At 44.0% G+C, this 27,696-nt stretch overlaps 2 protein-coding genes across 2 annotated transcripts in view; one reads left to right on the plus strand and one right to left on the minus strand.

Annotated features, from left to right (window-relative positions):
• BTD (biotinidase) overlaps positions 1 to 11,256 on the minus strand; it is a 28,703-nt gene extending 17,447 nt beyond the window's left edge. Inside the window, exon 1 of the mRNA XM_043965848.1 lies at positions 11,130 to 11,256. Within this exon, the coding sequence (XP_043821783.1) occupies positions 11,130 to 11,155 (26 nt within the window). The 5' untranslated portion in view covers positions 11,156 to 11,256. The remainder of the gene's footprint in view (positions 1 to 11,129) is intronic.
• Positions 11,096 to 27,696, plus strand: part of HACL1 (2-hydroxyacyl-CoA lyase 1) — a 41,121-nt gene continuing 24,520 nt past the window's right edge. The window contains exons 1-7 of the mRNA XM_043965847.1: positions 11,096 to 11,511; positions 11,759 to 11,863; positions 15,695 to 15,735; positions 20,151 to 20,231; positions 23,726 to 23,798; positions 25,723 to 25,800; positions 27,357 to 27,451. Of these exons, the coding sequence (XP_043821782.1) occupies positions 11,425 to 11,511; positions 11,759 to 11,863; positions 15,695 to 15,735; positions 20,151 to 20,231; positions 23,726 to 23,798; positions 25,723 to 25,800; positions 27,357 to 27,451 (560 nt within the window). The 5' untranslated portion in view covers positions 11,096 to 11,424. The remainder of the gene's footprint in view (positions 11,512 to 11,758; positions 11,864 to 15,694; positions 15,736 to 20,150; positions 20,232 to 23,725; positions 23,799 to 25,722; positions 25,801 to 27,356; positions 27,452 to 27,696) is intronic.

Raw genomic sequence — 27,696 nt, forward strand, 5'->3', positions numbered from 1 at the left:
GGGATGCTTAGGCAATTAGCGAGTTAGGCGGGGTTTCTCTCCCCGCCCGGACCCCTTTCCCATCCCAATTCACTCCAATTACATCCTGAAAACACAGGGAACATTTTCCAAAATGGGCTAACCTAAGTGATCTCCATCTGTCTTATTTTCCCTATCACATCTACTATTTAATTTACATCCTCTATCCTAAAGTTATAAATATGATCCTTGTGAGACAGGAGAAGGCTTGAGGTGCTTATACTGTATACTGAAGCTGTGGGAAATCCTGGGAGTCGAGAGTGTCACTGGACACCAAGCATGCCACACCGAAGATGGGAACACACGGCTGACTAATTTATTTATTTATTTATTTTGGGTGGGGCAATGAAGGTTAAGTGACTTGCCCAGGGTCACACAGCTAGTAAGTGTCAAGTGTCTGAAACTGGATTTGAACTCAGGTCCTCCTGAATCCAGGGCCAGTGCTTTATATCCACTGCACCACCTAACTGCCCCCAGAACACGGCTGACTTATGTCCAGGACACATTAAGGTTACAAAGATGAAAAAGACAATCGTCCTTGCCTCAAAGAGTCTACTGGGAGGAAACCAGCCACACATGCACAGAGAAGCATAACTAAAGGGTGACGACTGGGGCTGCCTACTACCCAGAAGGCTGGTGCGCTGAGGGATCCACGAAGTTTCCTCAGCACCGCTATGGCTCTTAATTAACCCACAAATATTTATATAAATCAACAGATATTGAATCTATGCTCATTATGTACCAGGTACTGGAAATAAAAAGGACAACGAATGAAACAGTCCCTACTGTCAAGAAGCTAACTGGCGACAAGTACATCTGTAAGTATCGAGATCATTCACATAAAGAGACCAGACACGAAGGAGACAAATGCAGGGCTACCTGGGAGGGGATTGGGAAGGGTCTCATTCAGCAAAGACACCTGAGGGGCATCTTGAAGGGAGGAGTTCTCTGAGGGGGAGTGAGGAAGGAGAGCCTTTCTGGCATATGGGAGGGACAGGGAGACTGGAAGGAGCCCTATGCCTTCCACAAACACAGGGGAGTTCTGAAGAGTGGGTGAGTTTGCAGGGAAAGAAAATGAGTCTGAGATGTTTCTAGAACATTCAGTTTGAAATGCCCACCAGGCGATTGGTGATGTGGGACTAGGCTCGGGGAAGAGACCGGGCCAGAAATAGAGAGCTGGCGGTGATTGGCATAGAAATGAGAGCGGAGAAGGTGGGAAGGGAACGAGGTGAGATGGAGCCTTGGGGCACAAGCATGGTTAGGAGGTGTGTATACAGCCAGCTGGAGCAGAAGTCTGGTTAAAGATCCAGCAAAGGAGCTTGAGAAAGAGCGACAGGACGGGTCTGAGGAGAGCCAGGAGACAGCAGTGCCAAACCCCAGAGGGGAGAGCACATCCGGGGCAGGGGGTGCCACAGCATCCAGTACAGGAGGCAGTTGGGGAAGCTGAGGACTATGGGAAAACTCATCAGATCTGAAGGTCACAAAGGGTTTGGTCACTTGATGATGAGATCCGAAGCCATACTGCAAAGGGTTAGGAAGCGAGTTGAGGGGAAGCAGCAGGTGTAGACAGCTTTTTCTAGGAGACTGGCTGAGAAAGGGAGGGGAGGTGTAGGATGATGAGAGTTTGAGGGGATGGGAAGCTCTGATGAAGGATTCTTGTTTTCTTGGGCATGGGGAAATAGGTGGTGGGGGTCCTTAGGTGTTCCTCTGTCAAGAATTACACTCTTGAACACAGTCCAGTTAGAATTAAAATGGTCTAGGGGCAGCTAGGTGGTGCAGTGGATAGAGCATTGACCCTGGATTCAGGAAGACCTGAGTTCAAATCCAGCCTCAGACACTTGACACTTACTAGCTGTCTGACCCTGGGCAAGTCACTTAACCCCCAATTCCCCACAAAAAAAAAAGAGAGAGAGAGAGAATTAAAATGGTCCTTTATTGAGCGCTAGAGGAAGTGATGGAGAGGGAAGTTGAAGACAGCCTCAGGGGGAGGAGATGGCTTAGAGACATCTTTCTCCAGGAACAGAAGAAAGGCAGAAGCTTTTACCGGGCATAGATGGGGTGAGCACCTGGAAATAGAAAGTTCCTTTTGGGATGGGGAGGGGTGGGGAAAGATTCCAGAGAGTCAGGGAGAATTTTTTTGGAATGCTAGTCCCTACCTCTGCCAGTATCTCTCTCCTAGCTCAGGTAGGAGCCTCGCCTAACTGACTTTCCTGCTATAAAATGTTATCTCCCTTACTTCTTAGGTGTATCCATCCTGATATCTAGCTGGCCAAGCTAAACTTTAATAGCCCCTTGAGCTCCATGGCAGAGGCAAACCTGAAGAAACCAGGAGTTAGGGAACCACTAACTTTCCCTCTACCCTTTGTCCCACCCCTAAGACTTAGGTCTACGTCCCTCTTGTTCCTTCCCTTTATCCTATAACTGAGATCTCTGTGGGGTCACTTACAAGGGCAAACTGTATAAAGACAAATCAGAATGGAGGCAAATCCACATTCTGTGGCCTCGGCAAGAGAGAAAGCAGGTGGAGACAGAAAAGCAAAATCCAGATTGCGGGAAGGTAAAGGAATCGAGAAGGCTTGGTCGAAAAGTGTAGTCTGTGTTTATCCTGAAAGCAATAGGGAGTCACTGAAAGTTTTGGAGCTGGACAGATTGATGCAGAAGGAAGATTATTTTGGCAGTTGTGTGAAGGATGAATCAGGGGGAGAAAAGCCTAGATACAAGGAGGTCAGGTATGAGACCAATAGCAGCAGCAGGAGTAGCTAACATTCATATGACACCTACTCTGCGCCAGGCTCTCTGCTAAGCACTTTACATAGACTGCCTGGGTGGATCAATTGATTTGGTTTGAGATAATTACACTAATCCAGGGTAGTGGAGATAAGAGCCTGGCTAGAAGTGGCTGGTGTCAGTGGGAGGCTTTGGAAACCAGAGTTAGGAAAAATAAAGAGGCTGAGATTTCGAGAGTGGGTGACTGGGATGGGGCTCCTGTGATCAGCAGAGATCCAGAACCTGTTGGTATTTCTGTATAGGAGGGCAAGGTGAGGGGTTAGAGAATGTGGTAGACATTGGACATGGAGAATAGGAGGTAACAGCAGGACAGACTATAGAGAGCTGTCTGGCAGGGTGCTGGAGGGAGACCAAAATTCAGGGGGGAGATATGGACAATAGTATCTTGTATTTTTTACTGTAGCCCTCCAGAGGAACGAAACTTGTGGTTGCACATCTGGACTAAGATACACCTGGGTGGTACAATGGATAGAAGGCTGGGCCTGGCTTCAAGAAGACCTGAGTTCAAATCCTGCCTCAGTCACTGACTAGTTCTGTGACCCTGTACGAATCACTTTACCTCTGCCTGCCTCAGTTTACTCATCTGTAAAATGGGGATAGTAAATAGCACCTACCTCCTAGGGTTGCTGTGAGGATCAAATGTGATGACTGTAAAATGCTTAGCACAGTGCCTTGCGCATAGTAAGTGCTATATACATATTAGTTATTCTTAATATTATCAAATATTAATTAAATATTTAAAATACATTTTTTTAAGACAGCAGTTGAACACAGGCCTTCCTGACTCCAAGTTAAGAAGCCTAGCCACTATACCAGAGGCATCAAATGTGTGGCCCACAGCACTCCCAAACCAACAGAAATATAAAAATACATGTGAATTTCTAATTCAACATGCTTCCCACTGGGGTCCTTTACTGCCCCCCTGTTTCTACTTGAGGTTGGCACCACTGTCCTCCGTGTTATGGGCTCGGGTACCTCAGAAGTTTTCTGGGGGAAATCAAGGAACCTTCTCTTTGAGAAACTAAACCAAAGGACAGACACACCTAAAGAGGTGAGTGGCACCCTGTGAGAAAAGGGGTAGTTGTCTCCTCTCAATGAGGCTGTAACAGTCAGTCATACTCCTCCTGACCTGTTTTTAGGACAAAGGTCTCAGATCCCCTCCTCCCCCTCAGGTTAACAAAATCACATGGTTCAATAAGGTCTGCTCCAAAATTGTGTCCATATAAGGAAGTATAAGGTCCACTCCTGAATTATACCTATATAAGGGAGAGGGATGGGAATACTGTGTTCAGATTAGCTAGTTTTTGTGTGTAGATTGTAACCGTTGAGTAATCAGACCAATGATGAAAAAGGGGAGGGTCCATTCACATTAGGGACTAGGGTTTAAAACAGAGCCTGTGAGCCCCCTTTCTTTGTACCCATTAGCTGCACACTAGGGTGCCTCCTTCTCATGAGAAGGAAATAAAAGAGTCTTTGTCACATCACTGCTGAGTTAAAGCACCAGCCCTGGATTCAAGAGGACCTGAGTTCAAATTTGACCTCAGACACTTGACACTTACTAGCTGGGCAAATCACTTCACCCCAATTGCTTCACCAAAAAAAAAAAAAAAAAAAAAGGAGAAGGGGATTATTTTCCCTCACACACACCAGATCTGAACTGAGATAACTCCAGGGCCATCAGCCTTCATTCCAGTCTTCCCCACCCCTCAGGACATAACATTAAATGTGGCTGCTATCTTTGTGGGAGGAGGGGGACAGAGATGGCTTGAGAGATTGGAGCTGCCTCTCACCCAACTTCCCCCAGCCACCACCAGTGGGGGATGGTCCTCCCCCAATAAGGGAACTTTCCAGAGTCAGATGATCACCCCATTGGACCACCATTGGTCCTCTATAAAAGTATCTGTCTGTCTCCTGCTCTAGGAGATAGGTATCTCAGAGAGCCACACCTCTGTGCCATGCCTTCTCCCCACAAGAAATCCAAGGACTTCTCTCTTGGTTTCCTTTCCTTAATGCCTAAATAAAATATTATTTTATTCTATTTGGATTTGTGTGCAAGAGGGTGTAATTCTTTAAAGAGGAATTCCTAAGAACCCCTACCCCAAACCCCCACCAATTTTCCCCATAACACTACACAACACAAATCTCACACCAAAATTTCACCCTCCCTCCCTGAAATGTCCTAGAAGCCTTCAAAGATTTTATTCCACTAAACATCATATACATCAGATGTGGCCGCTTAAGGTCTTTAAACTGCTCTTCAGTAGGTTTCAATGTTTTAATAGTGGGGCTAATAATCCTAACTGGTTGGATAAAGGGCCAGCCCTGGATTCAGGAGGACCTGAGTTCAAATCCAGCCTCAGACACTTGACACTTACTAGCTGTGTGACCCTGGGCAAGTCACTTAACCCTCATTGCCCTGAAAAACAAAACAAAACAAAACAAAAGCTAATTATTCCAGTGACCCCCAAAATGGCAGGTCATGGTGGTCAATGTCAGGGAGACCAAGGCTGGAGAACCTGTGAAGCTGTAGTGGGAATCGTCCCTAAGCGCAGCATTAAGATGATGATCTCAAGTTACCTAAGGAGGAACAAACTGGCCCAACTGGGAAATGGAGTAGGTCAGAGATCATGTGGCAATCCAAGTAGGAGGAGGCCCCAGAGGGACCCATGACCTTCTAGGGCAAAGTAGAATAATGAGATCTTTTTGAAAAAAAAAAAAAAACTAAATTAAGGGCAGCCAGGGGTCACCCCAGTGCATAGATCGCCAGGTCTGGAGTCCAGAAGACTCATGTTCCTTAGCTCAAATCTGGCCTCAGACGCTCAGCTGTGTGACCCTGGGCAAGTCACTTTGCCCTGTTTGCCTCTGTTTCCTCATCTGTGAAATGAAATGGAAAAGGAAATGGCGAACCCCTGAAGTATCTTTGCCAAGAAAATCCAAAATGGGGTCATAAAGAGTTGGACATGACTGAAAAACACCTGAAGAACTAAACTAAACTTAAAAAAATAAATAAACTAAATTAAGGGGCAGCTAGGTGGCCTGGTGGATAGAGGAGTCGGCCTGGAGTCAGGAAGACCTGAGTTCAAATTCAGCCTCAGACTCTTACTAGCTGTGTGGCCCTGGGCAAGTCATTTAACGTCTCCTTTAATCTACCGGAGGAGTAGATGGCAAACCACTCCAGTATTTTTGCCAAGAAAACCCCATGGGCAATATTAGAATATTATGGTCCACGGGGTCACAAAGATTCAGACACAACTGAACAACGACAAAGTAAATCAAAATGGTTTTTGCTCTCCAGAAGGTATTTCAAGTTTTTCTGCACCCTTTCCAGATAGAATACACAGTACTTCAATTCAAATCAATTCTCATCAGTTCTTCCCCAAATCTGCCAAATGAGAGATAGCCCCATCTACCATATTCTGGTGACATAACTGAATAAATGCAGCAGTCTGAGAAGAAGGGACTTTCCTAATTTAGGATGAAAAAGAATACTATGGAATCTACCCCAAAAGAAGTAACAAAGAGAGGATGGTAATGTTCTTTGCAAAATCCTTAAATAATGATGAAACATTCCTTTACATTCCTGTAATGATTGTATATCACATCGTAATGATTGTATATCACATCGTAATGATTGTATATCCCATTAACAATGATTAATGATTGTATATCACATTAACAATGATTAACCAACCAACAAACACTTATTATTAAGGGTTATTCTGGGTCAGGGAGTGTGCTAACTGTTGGGGATACTCAGGAAAAAAGCAAACCTAGACCTTGTCCCTGTCTTTAGTGATACGAAACGATTAAAACGTCATGGCTCTTATCCCAGGCCAACAAGAGCTCTAGAATCATCAGTAGAATGCCCAACCAAACAAGTGAACTTTGTGCCATCAGTTGAAAACTATTTTAAGGTCAGAGATTGTTTAAATAAAAGCAGTCCAGTTTTTCTTGTAGTGAACTTTTTGCTGGGTGTTCCAACCCAAGCAGCTGAGAGTCAATTCTCTGGGACGCTGGCTAATCTGAATTTAGGAAAGCTTTGGGCTAGGAATTTTCCAACCTCTATGTTTCCATTTCCACTGGATTTTCTGTTGAGTCATAACTACAAGTCACGACCTGGATGATCATGGGTAACTTAAACTCTTTGGGCATCTATTTCACCATCTGTGAAATGAGAGTTTCATAAATGCTTGTGCAACTGGTTTGAAAGAGTTATTTAAATAAAATGTACAACCTTCTTTCGGGCTTTTAAAGTCCTTCTGAACCTGACCCCTTCCAACCATTCGGATCTTCCTACACCTTACTCTTCTCCCACCTACTCTGTGATCTAGCCATGGCATCCTTGCTGTTCCTCACACAAGAAGACCCAAATCTCCCCATTCCAGGCATGTTTCCCGTTTGCCTAAGTTTCCTTATCTGTCATTATCTGTCAAGTGAGCCGGAGAAGGAAATGGCAAACCACTTCAGTGTCTTTGCCAAGGAAGCCCCAGATGAGGTCACGAAGAGTCAGACACAACTGAAAACGACTAAACAACAACAAGAAAAAAGCTGCCAATAAGGGCACCTATGTCCCAGGGTTGTCATGCAGATCAAATGAGATATTCTGGTGAACGAACTGAATCAATGCAGTAGTCTGAGAGGAATGGACTTTCCTGCAGACCAAATAATTGATGGGAAATGCTTTGCAAAACTAAGTGCTATAAAAATGCCACCTATTACTGTTATGATCCAAACTAGCTGAGCCACAGTTTCTGTTTTATTTTATTTTTAATTTATGGAATAAAACAAGCATTTCCATAGTAAAATAAAAATAGATGATTGCATGTGAAACTATAAATCTAGTATGTGCAATTTGGTCTTTCTTTCAAATATACAACAAAATAATCATGTAAATTTCTTTTTTTTTTTGCTCCTTCCAGTTCCTACCCCTACCCCCATGGCTACGATTAGACACGAACAGGAATGTATGTGTGTGTGTATAAATTATTCTATAGATACTTCTATTTATCAGTTCTTTCTCTGGATATAGATAAGGTCTTTATTCACATGTCCTTTATAATTAATTGGGTATTTTTTTGGGGGGTGAGGCAATCACACAGCTAGTAAGTGTTAAGTGTCTGAGGCCAGATTTGAACTCAGATCCTCCTGACTCCAGGGCCAGTGCTCTATCCACTGCGCCACCTAGCTGCCCCTAATTGGGGTTTTTTGGGTTTTTTTGCAGGGCAATGGGGGTTAAGTGACTTGCCCAAGGTCACACAGCTAGTGTCAAGTGTCTGAGGCCAGATTTGAACTCAGGTACTCCTGACTCCAGGGCCGGTGCTTTATCCACTTCACCACCTAGCCGCCCCTAATTGGGTATTTATAATACTCAAAATAATTTATTCAATCAAAGTCATTCTTTTTTTTTTTTTACATATAAGGTATTTTATTTTTTCTGTTACATGTAAAGATAGTTCTCAACTTTTGTTTATACAAGCTTTACAATTTCAGATTTTTCTCCTTCCCTCCCCTCCCTCCCCTAGACAGCAGGTAATCTGATATAGGTTATATCTATATATCTATATACATATAGATATAGATATCTATACACACATATATATACACACATAATAACATTAATCCTATTTCTGCATTAGTCCTGTTATAAGAGAAAAAATCAGAGCAATGATGAAAAACCTCAAAATAGAAAAAAAACAACAGCACCAAAAACAAAAGAAATAGTATGGTTCATTCAGCATCTATACTCCACAGTTCTTTTTTTTTTTTCTTGGATTTGGAGATCCTCTTCTATCATGAGTTCCCTGGAACTCTTCAGTCAAAGTCATTCTTAAAACAATATTGCCATTACTATATACGATGTTTTCTTGGTTCTGCTCATTTCCCTCTCCATTACTTTTTTTTGTGTGTGTGAGGCAATTGGGGTTAAGTGACTTGCCCAAGGTTACATAGCTAGTGTCAAGTGTCTAAGACCACATTTGAACTCAGATCCTCCTGACTCCAGGGCTGGTGCTCTATCCACTGTGCCATCTAGCTGCCCCTTCCTTTCCATTAGTTTGTACAATGTTTTTCTTTCTTTCTTTCTTTCTTTCTTTCTTTCTTTCTTTCTTTCTTTCTTTCTTTCTTTCTTTCTTTCTTTCTTTCTTTCTTCCTTTCTTTCTTTCTTTCTTTCTTTCTTTCTTCCTTTCTCTCTTTCTTTCTTTCTTTCTTTCTTTCTTCCTTTCTCTCTTTCTTTCTTTCTCTCTCTCTTTCTCTCTCTCTCTCTCTCTCTCTCTCTCTCTCTCTCTCTCTCTCTCTCTCTCTCTCTCTCTCTCTCTATTGCTAGGGCAGCTAGATGGCACAGTGGATAGAGAACCAGCCCTGGAGTCAAGAGTATCTGAGTTCAAATCCGGCCTCAGACACTTAACACTTACTAGCTGTGTGACCCTGGGCAAGTCACTTGGCCCCAATTGCCTCACTAAAAAAAACAAAAAAACCCCAATATTGCTGTTAGTATATACAATGTTCTCTTGGTTCTGCTCATTTCCCTCTCCATTACTTTGTTTTTTTGTGTTTGTTTTTGGTTTTTTTGGTGAGGCAATTGGGGTTAAGTGACTTGCCTAGGGTCACACAGCTAGTAAGTGTTAAGTGTCTGAGGTCGGATTTGAATTCAGGTACTCCTGAATCCAGGGCTAGTGCTCTATCCACTGCGCCATCTAGCTGCCCCCTCTCCATTACTTTGTACAATGTTTTTCTAAAATCACTGAGATAATCATTTGGGGGGGGGGGGCTGGGGCAATGAGGGTTAAGTGACTTGCCCAGGGTCACACAGCTGGTGTCAAGTGTCTGAGGTCTGATTTGAACTCAGGTCCTCCTGAATCTAGGGCTGGTGCTCTATCCACTGCACCACCTAGCTGCCCCAGAGATAATCATTTCTTACAGCACAATCGCATTCCAGCACAATCATATACCACAACTTGTTCAGCCATTCTCCAATTGATGGGCCTCCCTGCACTTTCCAGTTCTTTGCTACCACAAAGAGAACTGCTATAAACATTTTAGGACATAGAGGTTCTCTGCCTTCCCTCTAATCATCTTTGGAAACAGACCTATGTCTAAAATATCTAATGAGTGGTCGCCAATAAATTATAAGCTTTAGCAAGAGTTAGACTTTTAAGCATTTATTAAGGAGAATAAGAATTTGGTAAAGAGAGAGAGAAAGGTCTAGATTCCTATCTATTAAAGGGAGAACGCATTTCTAGCTCCCTTCTCCGCCAGAGTCCAGAGGAAAGAGCGCCAGACCAAGCGCCAGTCTCTTCCTTCCTCCTCCCACTAGTCTGCGTCACTTCCTCCCCGCCAAAGAAAAGACTCCTGGTCTTGCCCTCAAAGACCTTCGCTTCATGGGCAGAACTCTTCTACAGTAAGTCTCCAGCAGGTGGCGTCATTCCAATCGTTACACCTAGTAAGGGGATTGCTGGGTCAAAGAGTATAGGCAGTTTAGTAATTCTTTGGGCATAATTCCAGATTGTTCTCCAAAATCAGCTGAATCGGTTTCTTTATAAATTAGCACAGTCCCTGGTAAACAATAAGTGCTACATAAATGCTAGGTGTTACTATCATTATTATTATAACTGTTTCTTGATAAATTACCACAATGCCTGGTATACAGTAATTGCTAAATAAATGCTAGTCATTATTATGACTATTATTATTATTACTATAACTGGTTAAATCACAGTTTCTTCATAAATCTGCACAGTGCCTCTTACACAGTAAGTGGTATATAAATGCCTGCTATCATTACATTATTTGCGGATCTCTGTAAGGTTTGCATAGCACTTTGCATTCAATCCTTACAACAACCCTGGAGAGCTGGTGCTGCTATTAGCCACTTCACGCAAAGGAGAAAACTGTGGCTCAGAGAAGTTCAGAGATTTGCTCGGGGCTACCCCGCTATAAAATGACTGGTGTAGATTTCTCACTCAGGTCCCGCTCCTTATTGGCCACGGCCCCTAGCGGCAGAGTCGCGCCGAGCTCCAGGAGAACCTGCCGGGAGCTCGCCTATGGAGGAGGGCCCGCCTGGAGGGAGGAGATGGGCGGGTCCCGTAGAGCGGGCTCCCATTGGCGAACTCGCGAAATAGACAAGCGGGTGGGGAGGGCCTCCGAGGTTCTGGTGGACCAGGAGGAGGGACTAGGGGCGGAGGCAGTCTGCCGCTAGAGTATGGCGGTTGGGGAAGCCCCAGGCAAGCACGCGCCCTTTTTGCATGGGACCCTGCTGGCGCGGGACGGCGGCTGACTCCGGAGGCTGCCTCGTGCCAAGCGCTATCCCCCTTCCCCTGCCTACTCACCTGGGCAGCGCGGAAAAGACAGCCATGTCTCCTCGCGCTCGGCTCCTTCCCCTCTCCCGCCCACGAGTACTTCGGCCCCTCTGGCAGAGCTGAATTGTGACTGGAGCAAGGGTCTGTTGACATCCCATTCAGGGACGCCCGTGGCCCCGCCCCTTTCCGAGTGGTTGGCTAGCCTTCGTGTCAGTCACAAAGAAGGGTGTTGGTCATTGGTGGAGAAAGCTCGGGGGCAAAGGGAGGAGGGTTTAAAGGAGCGGGATTCCCTCTCTTGGCTGGAGCCGTGGGCCTTAGAGGAAAGATGGCATCAAAGCAGGCAGCGGGGGCCGGCGAGAACCAAGAGACAGTGTCCGGCGCTGAGGTCATCGCCCGGGCCCTGAAGAAACAGGTGAGGATGAGGATGACCCGCGTGCGTAGGGCCGTGGGGCGTCACCTGGGCATTCGAGACGGACCGAGGCCGCAGGGGTCGTGGGGGTACTAGACTTGGAGGCTGAGGGGCCTTGGAGGCTCTCCCCTCCTTTTTACAGATGGGGAAACTGAGGTCCCCAACGTGTAGGGGTCCGAGGCGCGTCTCGACCCCACGCCCCGCGCCCTGGCCACGACCCCCGCTGAGCGCCGTGTCCTCTTTTCCCCAGAATGTGGAATACATGTTTGGCATCGTGGGCATCCCCGTGACCGAGATCGCCGTGGCCGCGCAGGCCGTGGGCATCAAGTACATCGGCATGAGGAACGAGCAGGCGGTGAGTGTGGAGACCCTTCCTCACCCGGGGACTTGAGGTCATCGGAGAGTTCATCAGAGACCACCCCCCAGGACCCTTCTAGGTCATCAGGGGCAGTCCCGAGCCGTCCCCTCTGAGCAGACCCAGAGCTGTGACGGGGCCTTCGGGTGACCGAGCCGGCTTCCTAGTCTAAACCTCCCCCCCCCCAATACATACACTTTTACAAACTGGGAAACTGAGGCAAAGCGGGTGACATTTTGGGGGAGGAGAAAACAGGATCAGAGAAGGGAAGGGACTTGTCCAAGGGCACGAAGACCCTCGAATGGGATGGGAGCCAGACTCGAGGCTTCCCTCAGGTCCGCTGACTCCAAGTCCAGCTCTTTCTGGAGGTTCTTGAAGAAGGGGCAGCAGTGATGAGGAGGTGGGATGTGTCACAGGCCAGGAGGCCTGCGGATAGATCCCTTCTCAAAACAGCGCTGTTAGAGTCCTGGGACTGCAAAGGAAACCAACTAGATTGAGAGACAGTTGTCACAATATTAGAAACAAGTTAACAGGAAAGAAAGAAGGAAGGAAGGAAGGAAGGAAGGAAGGGAAAAAAGAAAGAAAGGAAGGAAGGAAGGAAGGAAGGAAGGAAGGAAGAAAGAAAGAAAGAAAGAAAGAAAGAAAGAAAGAAAGAAAGAAAGAAAGAAAGAAAGAAAGAAAGAAAGAAAGAAAGAAAGAAAGAAAGAGAAAGAAAGAAGATAAGAGACCACTTAGAGAATGACAACAACAGCAACACCTCACTGATGTTTGCATAACAGTTTAAATTTCGCAAAGCTTTGGACATACATTCTCACATTTGAACCTCACAAAAACTCTGTGACGTCAGAATTCTAGTTATCGCTATTTTACAGATGAAGAAACTGAGGCTCAGGAAAATGAAGTGACTTGCCCAAGGTCACACAGCTAGTAAATATGAAGGGCAGGGGTCCTCCTGACTCCCAGGACTGCTGAGGAGTGAGAGCAGGTTGTATTTTGTATTTAAGTGCTAACAGGACTAGCCTCTTCTGTCCATGGATGTTCCGGCTTCAGGCTATTTTATATAGCATGTGCTGATGACCTTTGAGTGGGACAGTTATGGCCACAAGGAGCAGGGCATAGATTGTGAGCTATTGTTATAAAAGAGTGAGGCTTCTGCAGTTATCATTCATTCAGCAAGCATTTAATAAAGCGCTCTCACTTGGGGCCCCCCCATAGCCAGCAGATGGCTGGGAATTTCACCGAAGGGAGGTTTTTCCTTTGCAGGGTGATTTAGTGGGAAGAATCCTGGATTCGTAGTCAGTGGACTTGGGTTCAAATCCAACCTCTGCCTCTTCCTACCTTCTCTGGAAGTTTCAGTTTCCTCCCTGTAAAATGAGGCTGTTGTACTAGATGAATTAGGGCCCTTCTAGTTCTAAATATGTGGTCCAGTGAATGTCAGAAAGATGTAAGGGACACCCAGTTTTTGAGGAAATAAAGTATCTTTGTATGATCATAAAGCTAGTTCATAATCAATTGTTTGCCTTCTTCCACAGGAAACTTACTATTATATGTGATGTTCCAACAATAATAATAATTTACATTTATTAGTTATATTTATTTACAGGAGAGAAATATCGTCTAGTAAATAGGGGGATGGCCTCGGAGTCAGGAAGACGGGGATTCAGACCATATGATGCATGGCTGCTGTGTGGTCCAGGGCGTCTCACTAGAAGCTTTGAGTCTTTCTTGGTAAAGGACAGTCCTCTCTGGTAGCTCCCTCCCCCAAGAAATCACAGATCTGCTGAAAAAATAAAAAGTCACATCAAAACTATTTTCTTAAAGCACCGGCCCTGGATTCAGGAGGACCTGAGTTCAAATCTGGCCTCAGACACTTGACACTTACTGGCTGGGTAACCCTGGGCAAGTCACTTAACTCTCATTGCCCCACACCACCACCACCCACCCCCCCAAAAAAAAAGAAGAAGAAGAAGAAACTATTTTCTTCAGAAGGCACAAATCTGAGCAGGACATGGTATCAGTCTTGTTCTTCTTGTATGATAGATGAGGGAACTGTGACTCTGAGAGTTGACTTGGTTTTCCTACAGTAAAACCGGGACTCAAACATAGGCCTTCCACCCCTAAGGCCCACACAGTTTCCACAATGCCAAGATTTTACTCTATTTTCATTGGTTTTATGTTCCCCTTACTGTCCAATTTCAATATATAACAAGAGCTGAAGTTTATATATTTTGTAAGATTTGCAAAGCGCTTTCCGCATATGATCTCATTGGATCCTCACAACAACCCTGTGAAAAGTTAAGTGCTGTGGTTATTGTGACTGGATAAATGACAAGCATTTATTAAGTCCTTGCTGAGTACCAGGTTCTATGCTTAGGACCAGGGGTACAAATGCAAAAATGAGACAGTCCCTGCCTTTAAGGAACATATGTTCCAGTGGGGATGTTGTTGTTTGTTTTCAGTCATGCCCTACTTTTCCTGACCCCATTTGGGGTTTTCTTGACAAAGACGCTAGAGTGGTCTCCCATTTCCTTCCCCGGCTCATTTTACAGATGAGGAAATGGAGGCATACAGAGTTAAGTGACTTGCTCAGAGTCACACGCCTAGTAAGTGTCTGAGGCTAGATTTGAACTCATGAAGATAAGTCTTCCTGATTCCCAGCCCCGTGCTCTATCTGACATCTAGCTGTCTTTGTTCTAATGGAGAAAGCAACACATAAAGAGCCAGAGTTGGAAAGTACCCAGAGTAGGGCAGGCAAGTGAGTGCTGGTGGCCTCCTAGAACCCATGGTCCAGTGGGGAAGCAGAAGACTTGGAGTGCAAGTGCCTTGTGTGGAAGGGGCCACAAGGTAGGGATCCCCATTACTCTCTGCGACCAAAGACAAATCACTTAACCTCACTAGTTAATCAGATAGTTAGGACAGGGAGTTGAGACAACCGAGCCTTGGTTGCCCATGGCCACACAGGCAGTAAGCTGAACCAAAGTCTCTCCGGACTCCAGGGCTCGTGCCTTTCCCACCCAAACATGCTACTTCTCATGTAAGGGTTGTGTGTTTGCGGCTATAATGTAGAGTGAAGTGCTTCACCCCAAGCCCCAGGCTCATCTGGAATATATTTCTAAATGTTCAAAGGGATTGTTTAAAACACAAAGAACATAGACATGAACTTGGAGGTGTCTGAGTTGGCCTCTACTTGAGACACAGATGAAGGTGGGGGTTTGTGGCTGTTCATTTAATGTATTGGCTTTAATATTCTTTCCATAGTTCAGCTTATTTCTGTTGGTTGGTTGTTTTTTTTCTGAAATGGCCAGAACATGTCGACATTATTGTAGGTAATAATAAGGTGACAGAAGCATACTTTGCTAGTTTTCCCTGAAGAGAAGTGAGAAGAAACAGGACTGCAGAGAAATTTGCTTCCAGGCTCACAGAGTACAAAGTTACCATGTTCCAGATAGTCAAGATTTAGTTAGACCAAAGTTTGTTTCCTAATTGGAATTAACTTGACAAGGAAACCTTTTGTCCACAGTTCAAGCATAAATACCTGACTTTTGTGTTGTATCCAAAAAATTAACTGCCCATCAACCTTATAATGCTGAAAAAGAGGCAGGGAATGCTTTAATGAATTCCGTTCCCAATAAATAGCAGTCAGTCAGTCAGTCAACATTTGTTAAGCACCTACCATGCTGGGGCACTCGGCTCAGCGCAGGATAATAACACGGGAGAAGAGTGGAAATGGCTTTTGGATGTGCACTTCTTCGTGTTGAATGTGTTAACGTTGCGATCAGATGACTCTGCATTGGTGCCAGTATGTTTGAGTGCCTTTGTTATTTTTCTTAGGCTTCTTATGCTGCCTCTGCGGTGGGATACCTGACCGGCAGGTAACATGAGCATTTCTATTTTATTATTGTTGCTAATTGAGCAAAACTCATGTCTGTTTGATAGTGGAAACATTACTTGTCTGGAAGAATGGGTGCAAGTGGGCAACTTGATGCAGAGGGTTGGGTCAAGGAGTCGCTTCCTGAGGAATGTAGTTATTGGGAATATTAAGAATAGTAGGAAATAATAGGAGTTATGCAGCCTATAAAGAAGAACAGTTGTCATCTTTTCCATTTTTCTTGAGGATTTTAAAATATTATTTGAGTGTTTCAAATCTGTCAAACAATACCCGCCCCTCCATCTCCCAGTTACCCAGATTTGTGACTTCATAGTCAGCCCTGACTCTTCCCTTTTCCTACTTCACCAACTCTACCTTCCTAAGTAAGTCGCTAAGTCATACGCCATCTCCATGATCTACCTCCTTCTTTCCACTCCCATCGCTCCTGCCCTAGTGCAGGCCCTTGTCCCTTCTTGCCCAGATCATAGTCTCCCAGTTGATTTTCCTGCCTCCAGCAGCTTCTAATTCATCCTTTATGTACCTGCCAAAACAACTACCCTAAGACCTCGCTCTGATTATAGTACTTTCCTGATCAAAAGCCCTTCAACTCCCTACTGAATCTAGAATTCAAAGAATTACAGAATTTAGCTTTGGGAGGGACCTAGTCCAACCCACTTCTGAAAAGGGATCCCCATGGCACACATGCAACAAGTCATCTGGCCTCTGCTTAAAGACTGCAGGGACAGGAACCTTGCACAGCTCTCACTGGGAGGACGTCTTTCTGGACAGCAGAGCTAAATTTGCCTCTTTGTAACTTGCACCCATTGCTTCTGGCTAGAACTGAACAGAGCATGTCTGATCCGTCTTCCCCGTAACAGCTCAGACACTTGAGAAAGATCTCCTTCAGACCAGACATGTCTCAGCACCTCCGTGTGTTTCCTAAACTCAGGGTCTTTCGCCATCCTCGCTTCCATCCTCTGTAAACCCTCCGGCCCACCAGCACCCTTCTTAAAAGAGCACAGTTCTCCAGATATCTGATCTATCCAAGGCTTTCAAGATGTGACCAGGTCTGGTATCTGCTACCTCGTACAACCTAATCTCTACCTCCCTTCCCGTCCTGATACCCTGCATTCCATCCAGACTAGATGACTCACTGCCCGCAGATTTCTTCTGCTACTGTCCATTCACCCAGGCTATCCTAGGGGTGCGTGGAGCCCATGGAATGTCTCTCCTTGCACTTCCTCTTTCTTTGTCCACTCAGTGCCGGTACCACCACATCGGTGAGGCCTTCTCTGATTCCTCATCTCCTATCATTCAGGTGCCTTCTGCCACTCTCTCCTTCTTCACCCCTGTCTTGCATGACAAAGTGGCCTTTCTCCCTACAAGATTAGTCCCTGTACTTGTTCAGATGATCTCATTCCATCCCATCTCTGCCAAGAGATTGCTCTGTCTGTCATTCCCACTCTCAGTTCTTTTCAGTCTCTCTCCCTCTCCTGGCTCCTTCCCTACCGCCTCCAAGCATGCCCATCCTGGAAAAGCCTTCTTTGGATCCTTCCATCCCTGCTAACGATCAGCCCATATCTCTTCTGCTCCTTGCAACTAAACTCCTCCAAAAGGTGCCTCCACTTTTCTCTTGCTCTTCTTAACCCCTTACAATCCAGTGATGACCTCCTCATTCCCCAGACTTCTCTCTCCAAAACTGCCTTTGTAGCCACTTCCAGTGGCCTCTCAGTTGCCAGATCCAATGACCTCACTCCCCCTGACCTCTCTGCAGCCTTTGACCCTGTTGATCACCCTCCCATCCTTGACATTCTCTTCTCTCTAGGTTTTCAGGACTTCCCTCTCTCCCAGTTTTCCTTCTGCCTATCTGACCACTCCTATTCTTTCTCCTTGTCTGGATCCTCCTCTTTTCTCTTCTCCCTCTCTACTACTTTCCTGGATGATCTCATCAGCTCCTATAGATTTAATTCCCCATCTTTAAGCTTAGGATTCTCAAATCGAGCTCTCCTTCCCCAAACTCACTGCTGACCTCTAGTCTCCAATCTTCATCTGCTCTTCAGACATCTTGAACTGGATCCTAAATTCAACATGCCCCAAACAATTCATTTTCTTTCCCTCAACCCCTTCCTCTCTCCTACCTCCCCTGTTACTGTAGAGGGCATCGTCACCCTTCCTGGATCCCAGGCTCACAGCCTGGGTCAGACTGCAATCCCCCCTCTCTCTCTGTCTCTCCACATCTAAGCTGCTAGAGGCCAGTGCACGGGCGTGCGCTGGGGCCTCCAATCCCAGCCAAAGATGGGGTCACAAACCCCAAATCACAACCACTTCCTTACATTATCAAGGCCAGTCGATTTTACTTCTGCAGCATCTCTTGAATCTGCTCCCTTCTCTCCTCTGACACTGCTGCCCCCTTGGTGCGGGCCCTCATCACTTCGTGCTTGCACTATTGCTGTAGCTTCTAGGGCGGTTTGTCTGCCTCAAGTCTCTCCCCACTTCCATCCACTCTCCACCCACTAACGTGATTTTTCTAGAGTTCAGGTCTGATCATGTCACCCCCTTACTCAATGAACCTCCAGTGGCTCAACTTCAGCCTTGAGGATCAAAGACAAAGTGCTGTGTTTGGCATTCAAAGCCCTCCATAACCCGGCTCCCTCCTGACTTTCTGACATCTTACTCCATCAGAGGCCTTCTTGGCTCCAGGCTTACTCGCTAGCTGTCCCCCACGCGTGGGAGGCTTTCTCTTTTCAGCTCCTGCTGGCCTCCCTGGCTTCTGTGAAGTCCCAGCTAAAATCACATCTACAGGAAGCCTTTCCCAACCCCTCTCACTTCTGGTGCCTCCCCTGTCTTAATGATTATCTCCTATTTTTCCCATATGCTGCTTGCTTTGTGTCATTTGTTTGCATGTTCTCTCCCCATTAGAGTGTGAGCTCTCACAGCGCTGGGACCATCTTTTGCCCCTTTTTGTATCCCCAGCACTTAGGGTAGTGCCTGGCACAGAGTAGGATCTTAATAAATGGTTATTAATTGATTGATTTTCCCATTATGTGGTCGGTATTCTTTCCTTCCTTGAGTTACCCTGTATGTGCAGTACCTGCCCAGTGCAATATAACCTCATGGGGGCAGGACTCGCATGGTGTTCTTTGTGGAGCAATGCCTTGCACACCATGGGTGCTTAAAACATTCCTTAATTGAACTGGTCAGAAAGGAGAACTGCTGCCTCACTTATAATGCTCTTGGGTCCAGTTTTCATTCTCTTTGTTCTGCTATCTGAATATACCCCATGGAGGTGCTTAGGTTGTTTTGGGGCTCCATTACACAAAACTTTTAGGAAATGTTATTTTATAAATGCAAAATAACATTCTGGTTATAAAATCTGAACTGTATTAACAATGCTTCCCTCCTCTGCCTTCATTGCTGAACGTATTGTTACTAATTAAAATTCAAATTCTGCTTCAGATACTTCCTAGCTATGGCAACCTATGTTAATTAATTACTTACCCTGTCTCAGCTTCAGTTTCCTTACCTATAAAATGGTGATAATAACAGCACTGACCACCCGGGGTTATTGTGAGGATCAAATGAGATAATAACTATAAAGCACTGTGTAAATTTGAAAGTGCTGTGCAAATGCAAGCCAGTTATTGGAAAGGTCACATCAGTCAGCATAAGAGGCAGGATTTGAACCCAGGCCTTCCCAACTCTAGGACCAACACTCTGCCACTTTGCTTCCCCCCAATACCAGTATCCTGCTCAAGTGGAACCCTCAAGACTCATAGAAGGGACTTTGATCACATTATACTTCTGAGATCCCTTTGCTTAGAAGATTTATAACAGTATATTTACTTGATAAGCAGTGGACAAAACTGACTCCTTTCTTCCATAAGAAAGTTCAGCTGCAGATCACAAATCCAGACTTGATTTAGTGCCAGAATAATTGCATCAGAATTTGAATATGCTCACGTAATGGATTATAAAACTACAGGAAGACGGGTCTCAAATCTCCCTTATATTCTGATCCCAAGAGTATATTCATAATTTAAGGGTTTTTTTCACAATGATACACATACCCCAAAAGGGGGAAATAATAAAAGATTTGACAAGTGTTTTAGTGCCTGCTAGGTGTCAAGCACTGTGAAACCTCCTGCTGCCTATTGAGCAATATAACTGCAGTGACGTACTCTGGTGTGTGTTCTCATTCCTAATTGTGTAGAAATATGTTGGAGAAGGCCTAGAATGTCATCCTTCTGAAATGTCTATAGAGGTTTGTATATTTATTTCTGAAGTGATTTATTATTATTATTATTATTCACATCTATATATGGCTTTAAGCTTTGTATAGCACTATATGTGTGTATGTATGTGTGTATGTGCGTACGTATGTACATACAGACCTTCTAATTCATTATCTTTTTCTTCTAGGCCAGGAGTTTGTCTTGTGGTTTCTGGTCCAGGTCTTATCCATGCACTCAGTGGAATGGCAAATGCAAGCATGAACTGTTGGTAATTCAGTTTCAATTTTAGCCTTTTGTTCACAGACCTTTAACTTTTCGTCCTTAGTGCGATGGCACGATTTCCTTAGCAAAAGCGAATTGCTCCTCAAGTTAGGGGACTCCCAGTCTCATGGGCTGTGGTCTTCATGGAGCAGTTGGTTTGGGGGCTGAAAGAATCCTTTATCTGTGAAGAATCTGAGACCCAGATTAGGGAAGGGAGTTACCCAAGGTCTTGAGAAAGTCTCGACGTTTTCGGTGCTTTGATCTTGCCATTGTTGTGAAGTGAAATTAAAGTGAGTGTGTGGGTATGGGCATGTGAAAGTGCAGCCTTGGACAGAAAGATCGTACATAAATCTGATATGTCTTTTCCTAGAATTTGGGAACAGGAATGGGTCTTCAAGAGACCCACTTTGATCTCCTTACTTTACAGAGGAGGAAGCAGGCCCATTAACGTCTGGATGTTGTTGCTACTTGTAATTTTTTTCCAGAGCAGATTTCAGAGAACTCAGGGTAGAGACAGCTAGTGGGTTCTAGATATAAGAGGCTACCCACAGAGTCTTCCCGAGAAGGATGGAAAACTAAAGAACAAAATGTTGATGGTGCAGATGGTTTGAATGAGAAATAAAGGCGCTGTACTATGACAAAACCTGTTTAGAACCTCATAGCCAGCTGAGATGTCAAAATGCCACAGAGAGAAGATGCAGTTCTGTTTCCTTGTGTGTAGAGTGAGGGGTAAGTCTGGACAATGGCTGCTCTAAATCCATGAAAATGGTGGTGGTCTCGTTAATTCTGTGGTAGGAAGTAACATTGTGGCCTTAGACTTTGTTCCCTTCAGAAGACAGAGCTGGTGGAGTCCTGCACTAAAAAGGGAGAGTGAAGAGGGAAGTGAGCGGAACCAGCAGCGGGATGTACAGATTGGCCCCAAGACTGTAAACAGAGCTGAAAACCCAAAGTGGCCGTTGCGGATGATAGTGACCGAGTTTGGCCTTGAAAGCTTGAAAGCCAGGGAGAGAATGCACCTTTTTCCTCTTGTGGAAGAGGCGGAGGGCTGTTTCATACTCTCAGATAGAGTTGATATATTGCTTGTTTTTACTGAACTGCTCCTCCCCCCCCCCCTTTAATCTTTGTTACAAGGCATAACTTTCTTTCTTTTTAGTGTGTGGGGGGCAGAGGGTTAAGTGACTTGCCCAGGGTCACACAGCTAGAAAGTGTCAAATGTCTGAGGCCGGATTTGAAATGACTTTCTAATTTAGGGAAGATAAAGAGACATATTTGGAAATGAAAAAAAAAATGATATAAAAACAAAGGTATCAATAAAAAAATTTTTTTAATTGGTTTAAAGTGGGCAAGGAAAATCTTTCAGAGGGAAGGAGTCTAGTTCTAAATGCTATATAAGCTGAAGGAAAGTCTCGAGCTTTTTAGCACTGGCATCTGCCCTTGGCCTTGTTGTGTTCAAGGCCTGCATATTGACATTGTCAAATACACCGTGATATTAGATTGCTAATATGACCAAATCTAATAATATTAGTAGGAGTGAATGTAAAGCCCTACACTTGTTGATTTGCAGCATGGAGTTGGGGACGATACTTGGCTGAACAACAATTAGTGTGAAAAGATCTGCAGTTTTTAGTGCGCTGCAAACTCCGGATGAGTCAACAGTGTGAATGTGGTTGGCAGCCCAAAAAAGCTTCCTTAATCTTAGGCTGTTTTAGTAAAAGAGTAGTTAGTGTCCAGAGCCTCCTCGGCTCTTCCCTGCTCAGAAGTCTTTCTCCCTCCACATCTGAAGTTTGGGGAAGGACGACCAGCGTGACCAGGATGACCACAGGAACCAGAACTGGGCTTTAATGAGGATCTGTGGTTATTTAGCATGGAGAAGAGGTTTACTGGGAGGGTGTGAGAGCTTCCTTAAGTGTTTGAAGGGCCCCCAGGTGGAAGAGGGGCTTAACGTAGTCTACAAAATCACAGTGAGAATATGCAGAGAGGAGGCTCACTTTGACATAAGGCAATGAGAGCTGCCCCAAACCAGAGCAGTGTTTTCACCATTCTGTGGCGTCCTCACCTTCATCTTGGGATGGGGTGGGCTGATACTAATAGTGTTCTCAGAAAGGCCTCACTAAGCACGCACACTGGGATGGCTTCTGGCCTACAAAGACAAACATGAAATTCCTTACCCATAGTGAACTTACATGCTACAAGAGGAGACAATAAATACAAGGTAATTTGGGGGAGGAAGGCACCATCGGCTGGTGGGGAAGAGGGGCCAAGAAAGCCTTCGTAACTTAGAAGATGGCACTTGAACTGACCCTTGGACAAGGGCACTCATGACTCTAAGAGGCCCAGTTGAGTACACCATGCATTCCTGATGTGAGGGACTGTTAGTGGAAAGGGACAGAGACAGGACATGGAATAGTATGTGTGAGGCATATCAAAAAGGCCACTTTGACCGGACCAGCGTGTGTATGAAAGGGAGCAATATATAATAAAGACCAGGAAGGTAGGTATGGCCAGGCTGTGAAGGGATTTAAATGCCAAGCAGCAGAATAGGGAGCTGGGAAGTGACCTGATCAGAGCTATGCTCTAAGACTATCACTGTGGTTACTTTATAGTAAAAATGTGGCTTAGAAAAGAGACGTCAGTTAGGAGGCTCTTGCAGTTGTGCAAGTGAGAATTGATGAAGGCCTGAGTTAGGCCTGAAGTAGACTGGCAGCCCTGTGAGTAGGGAGAAGGGGACAGATGAAGAGATGACACCTGCTGTCGATATTGCAAAGAGGATTCTTAATCCAGTGTGGATTGAACTATGTAGCTCTGAGACGCGGAATCTGAGCCCACTTTTCAAGAAATATATACAATTCTACTATGGGCTTGCTTCTAGTATGACGTTATCTTATTACATGACTTTAATAAATGTTTGTTTTGGGGGCAGCTAGGTGGCACAGTGGATAGAGCACCGGCCTTGGAGTCAGGAGTACCTGAGTTCAAATCCGGCCTTAGACACTTAACACTTACTAGCTGTGTGACCCTGGGCAAGTCACTTAACCCCAATTGCCCCACTTAAAAAAAAAATGTTTGTTTTATGACTGAATTAGAGAGAGTTTGGAGAACACTGGCTTTGGCGTCAGAGGCCCTGTGTTCAGATGCCCTCTCTGCCACTCACTGTCTGGGATGTGGGGCAGGTCTCTTTGCCTCTCTGAGACTCTGATTTATCACTTACAGGTTTGTGCTCCACTGTTTCTCAGGCACCTCCCAGCTCTCTAATGCTCCATTTGTCTCTATGAAGAATGCATGAGACCTGATACTATTCTCCCACTTTTTGTCCCGTGGCTGGGTTATAGCCCCCCAAACGCTTTGCCATGTTTCTTTCTGCCCTCTATTTCACTCAGCCATTACTTAGGTTTGACTTACTTAGTGCAAAGCTTTCAGCTTGACTCTTCTTTATTGCTCCTAAAATCAGCCACTCCAGGGAATTTTAGGAAATTTATCTTTATTTTAAAATTTTTCTTTTAGGCCTCTGATTGTTGTTGGTGGTTCTTCTGACAGTAATCAGGAAATGATGGGCGCCTTCCAGGAGTTTCCACAGGTATTTAGTCATAAGTTGTTCCATGTCGAGTTTAGTGTAAAACTTAGCATTTTCTATTGATGATGTGGCTTGTCTCTGGGCTGAAGACCCTCTGGGGACATTGGAGTCTGTGCAAAAAGGCACATATATCCATACATGAGTGACTCTACTTCCTGGGGATTGAACAAATCATGACTTTCATATGTGTGTGTGTGTGTGTGTGTGTGTGTGTGTTATGAAGGTATATGTAGGTGCTCTTGTAAATTCAGATAGAATACAAATTAATTTTAAAATATTACTGGAGTCAGTAGTTTTTCTTATTCATTTGATACTAATAGTATTACTCATATTGTGTGGGAGGAATTCAAGAAACATCGATGTTAACAAGGGGTTCTTGCATTCCAAAAGATTTCAAACCCCCATGTTTTGTTACATCTCTTTGCTGCTTGTGATTCCATTAAAGATAGACCAGAAGTAACCTTGTTGAAGAGTCAGATATAACCAAGGTCAAGAGCCTGGGTAGATAGGAATTTGGGAGCAGGGGTGAGTTTAGAGGAAAAAACCATGAGTTCAGTTTTAGACATGACCAGTGTGGGGAACTGGTGGGATAGCCAAGTGGAGATGTCCAACAGGCTGTTAGTACTGCAAGAGTGGAATTTAGGAAAGAAACTGAGACTTAGGACATTTCTTATGGGTACTTATATCCCCAGGGAATTTTTCTTAAGGCGAATATTTAATGATAAAGAACATTTTCTTCATCAAATTAAAGAAACAAAAACTATTTAATTTTTAAAATAACAATTCAAATTTACTTTTAAAAGTACAACTTTAAAAAGGAATAGAAAAATGCTACCAATAATTTGAGATATTAGTTTGTGCTAAGCCTGCTTATGGGACTTTATATGGAGATCTGGAATTATCTTCATTAGAGTAGGCAACATTTACATAGCACAGCTGCGGTTTGTTTGCAAAGCACTTTACATATATTATCTCACTGAGCCAACTACCTGGAAAGTGATGCTATTACCCATAATCTTCCTTTTATAGATAAGGAAGCTGAGGCTGAGAAGTTAAGTGACTTGTGTAAGGTCATACAACTACTGGATAGCTAAAGCAGGATATGATCCCAAGTGTTCCAGCCTTATACACAGCTTCATTTAACTGCCTTGGGGTGATAATGGCAGCCATGAAAGAACATGCAGAGGGAAATGAAGAGAGGCAAGGATGGAGCCTTGGGGAACATCCACGCTGAACCAACATCTGTTCTTTAACCTCCATGAATCCTTGGTCTTGTTTCTGTTTACCAATCTCACCATCAATTTCGAAATATTTTCATACTGTTTTTTACTTACTTCTCATCATTAAGTTGTTTGTTTTGAGAAACACTGAGCTCTGTAAAAGTGGAAATTCTATATGAATTCTCATCTTTGCTTGTTACGAATATTATCCTTTTTTTTTTTTTTGGTGAGGCAATTGGGGTTAAGTGACTTGCCCAAGGTCACACAGCTAGTGTCAAGTGTCTGAGCCTGGATTTGAACTCAGGTATTCCTGAATCCAGGGCTGGTGCTTTATCCACTGCACCACCTAGCCGCCCCGAATATTATCCTTAATGCACAATACTGTTGCTTCTTCATAGAGCCGAATAGGACCCCAGGAGGCCAGCCAGCTCAGATCTTTTCTTTTACAGATAAGGAAACTGTTTCCCACCACTGTGGTAGCCCAAGGATATGGAGGCAATAAGTGATGAGGCAGGATTGGAACCCAGGCCCTCTGATTCCAAAGCTTTAAGTGGCCTGGTTCTGTATTGACTGTTTATTTGAGTCTTAGCCATCTACATTCTGTAACATGCTCCTGTCATAGAAACCCATGATTATTCATTTCAATTTGATGAAGAAGAATATTGAGGTTTGTGGACTGAATTTGACTTTTTTTTTTTGGTATGTAGGTGGAAGCTTGTCGGTTATACAGCAAGCTGTCTGTCAGACCAAGCAGCATAGAAGCTATTCCCTTTGTTATTGAAAAGGTACGGTCTATAATTCTGAGCTAACCATAATGTTTGGCTTATTTGATTTTTTTAAAAAATTTTTTATTAATTGGGGAGGGGGGCGGGGCAATGAGGGTTAAGTGACTTGCTCAGAGTCACACAGCTAGTAAGTGTCAAGGGTCTGAGGCCAGATTTGAACTCAGGTCATCCTGAGTCCAGGGCCTGTGCTTTATCCACTGCACCACCTAGCTGTCCCCAGCTTATTTGTTTTTAATGCTTGAAATCTTGGTTGTTCCTGCCCTAAGTATTATATGCCAGTTAGTAAAATATACCAAGTAGGAATACTTCCAGATAGTTCAAAATTGCATTATATTCATAGATTATGAATTACCTGTTGCATATTTTAAAGATGTTTATTGGTTATCTTGATTAAAGAAGCTAAACAATAAAACAGGCACTGGAGAACAGAAGTTCTATGTGAAAAACCATTTTCTTCTCCTTCTGTGGTCCCTGACTGTATCTTCCGTATTGGAAGTACCCTTTAGAGTTGAGAGAAGAGTTGAGATAAATAATAAACATTCCCCTTGTAAGGGGAATGCTGACAACCAACCTTGATATGTGATTCTGTATTGAGCCACAAAAACTTGTCCACACAGCTGATAAGCCACAGCCCCCTCAGACCCAGAGACAACATGAAAACCATTATCTTGGAGGCAAAAATATGAATTCATGGTGGCAGTAGGACCTTGGAGGTCAGGGGGCAGTTGGTCATTTCTAAGAGTAAAAATAATGGGAAATAAGGTTTAAGACCTCAATAATATAGACTGATCTTCCTTTTCATTCAAGACAGTACTGCTGAAGAGGAATTTTAATTTTAATGTGTTTCCCATTGTTTTCTTCCATTTGTTTGCCTCAGTTTCCTCAGCTGTAAAATTGGGGATAATAACATCACATGGTTGTTGTGAGGATCAAATGAGAAAATAATTGCAAAGTCCTTAGTACAGTGCCTGGTATGTAGTGGGTGCGATAGAAATGCTTGTCCCCTCCCTTTCTTTCCCCATCAATAATTACAACATCAGGCCTTTATATAACAATTTAAGGTTTGTGAAGTGCTTAACTCATGTTAACACATGCGATTCTCACAACAAAGATGAGGAAACTGAAGCAGAGAAAGGTACAGTGACTTTTCCAGGGTCTCACTAGTCGGTCTGTGGTACGGTCCACACAGATTTCCTGATTCCAAGGCCTGCACTCTCTACATGGTACCTCTTAGCTTTCTGACTTGCCTGGTTTTCTTCCAGTTTTTAGTATGGTCCAAATACAGGCTACCTTTCCTCACTAAATCTGACTTGTATGAGCTATACATGATCCATAGTTATTCTTTTTCATTGTCGACTCAATGTATTTTGTCTCCTTTCAAAGACCTCTCATTTTAGGCATGTAGCCTTTATTACTAATATGGTATGAAATAGCTTAGGGAATTTAGAACTTTATTCATTTCATAACTTTAAATGAGTCAAATGGAATAAAATCATGCAGATGAAGATTTTTGTAAAATACTAATCCATGCTCCTACTATTTTGTAATAAATCTAGGCTGTGAGAACCAGTATTTATGGTCGACCAGGTGCCTGCTATGTTGACATACCTGGAGACCTTGTGAACTTACAGGTGAATGCAAGCTCTATAAAGTGAGTAATTATTAGGGTGAAAGTTTTCTAATTAGATTAAAGTATTTCCAAATATTTGGCTAACCTTTCCAGAAAAAGCTATCAATTTTTTTAAGAGTTTCTTTAATCCTTTAATCCTATTTTCTTTTTAATTAAATTAAGCCTGGCATAGGGTCTGACTTCATCTTATTATTGTATCTATATGTTAGCTTTTCACATTTTGTGGGGGGATAATGGGGCATAATATCAGTGATTTTGAATATCAT

Source organism: Dromiciops gliroides, chromosome 5 (assembly GCF_019393635.1).
Source record: "Dromiciops gliroides isolate mDroGli1 chromosome 5, mDroGli1.pri, whole genome shotgun sequence".
Lineage (NCBI taxonomy): Eukaryota > Metazoa > Chordata > Mammalia > Microbiotheria > Microbiotheriidae > Dromiciops > Dromiciops gliroides.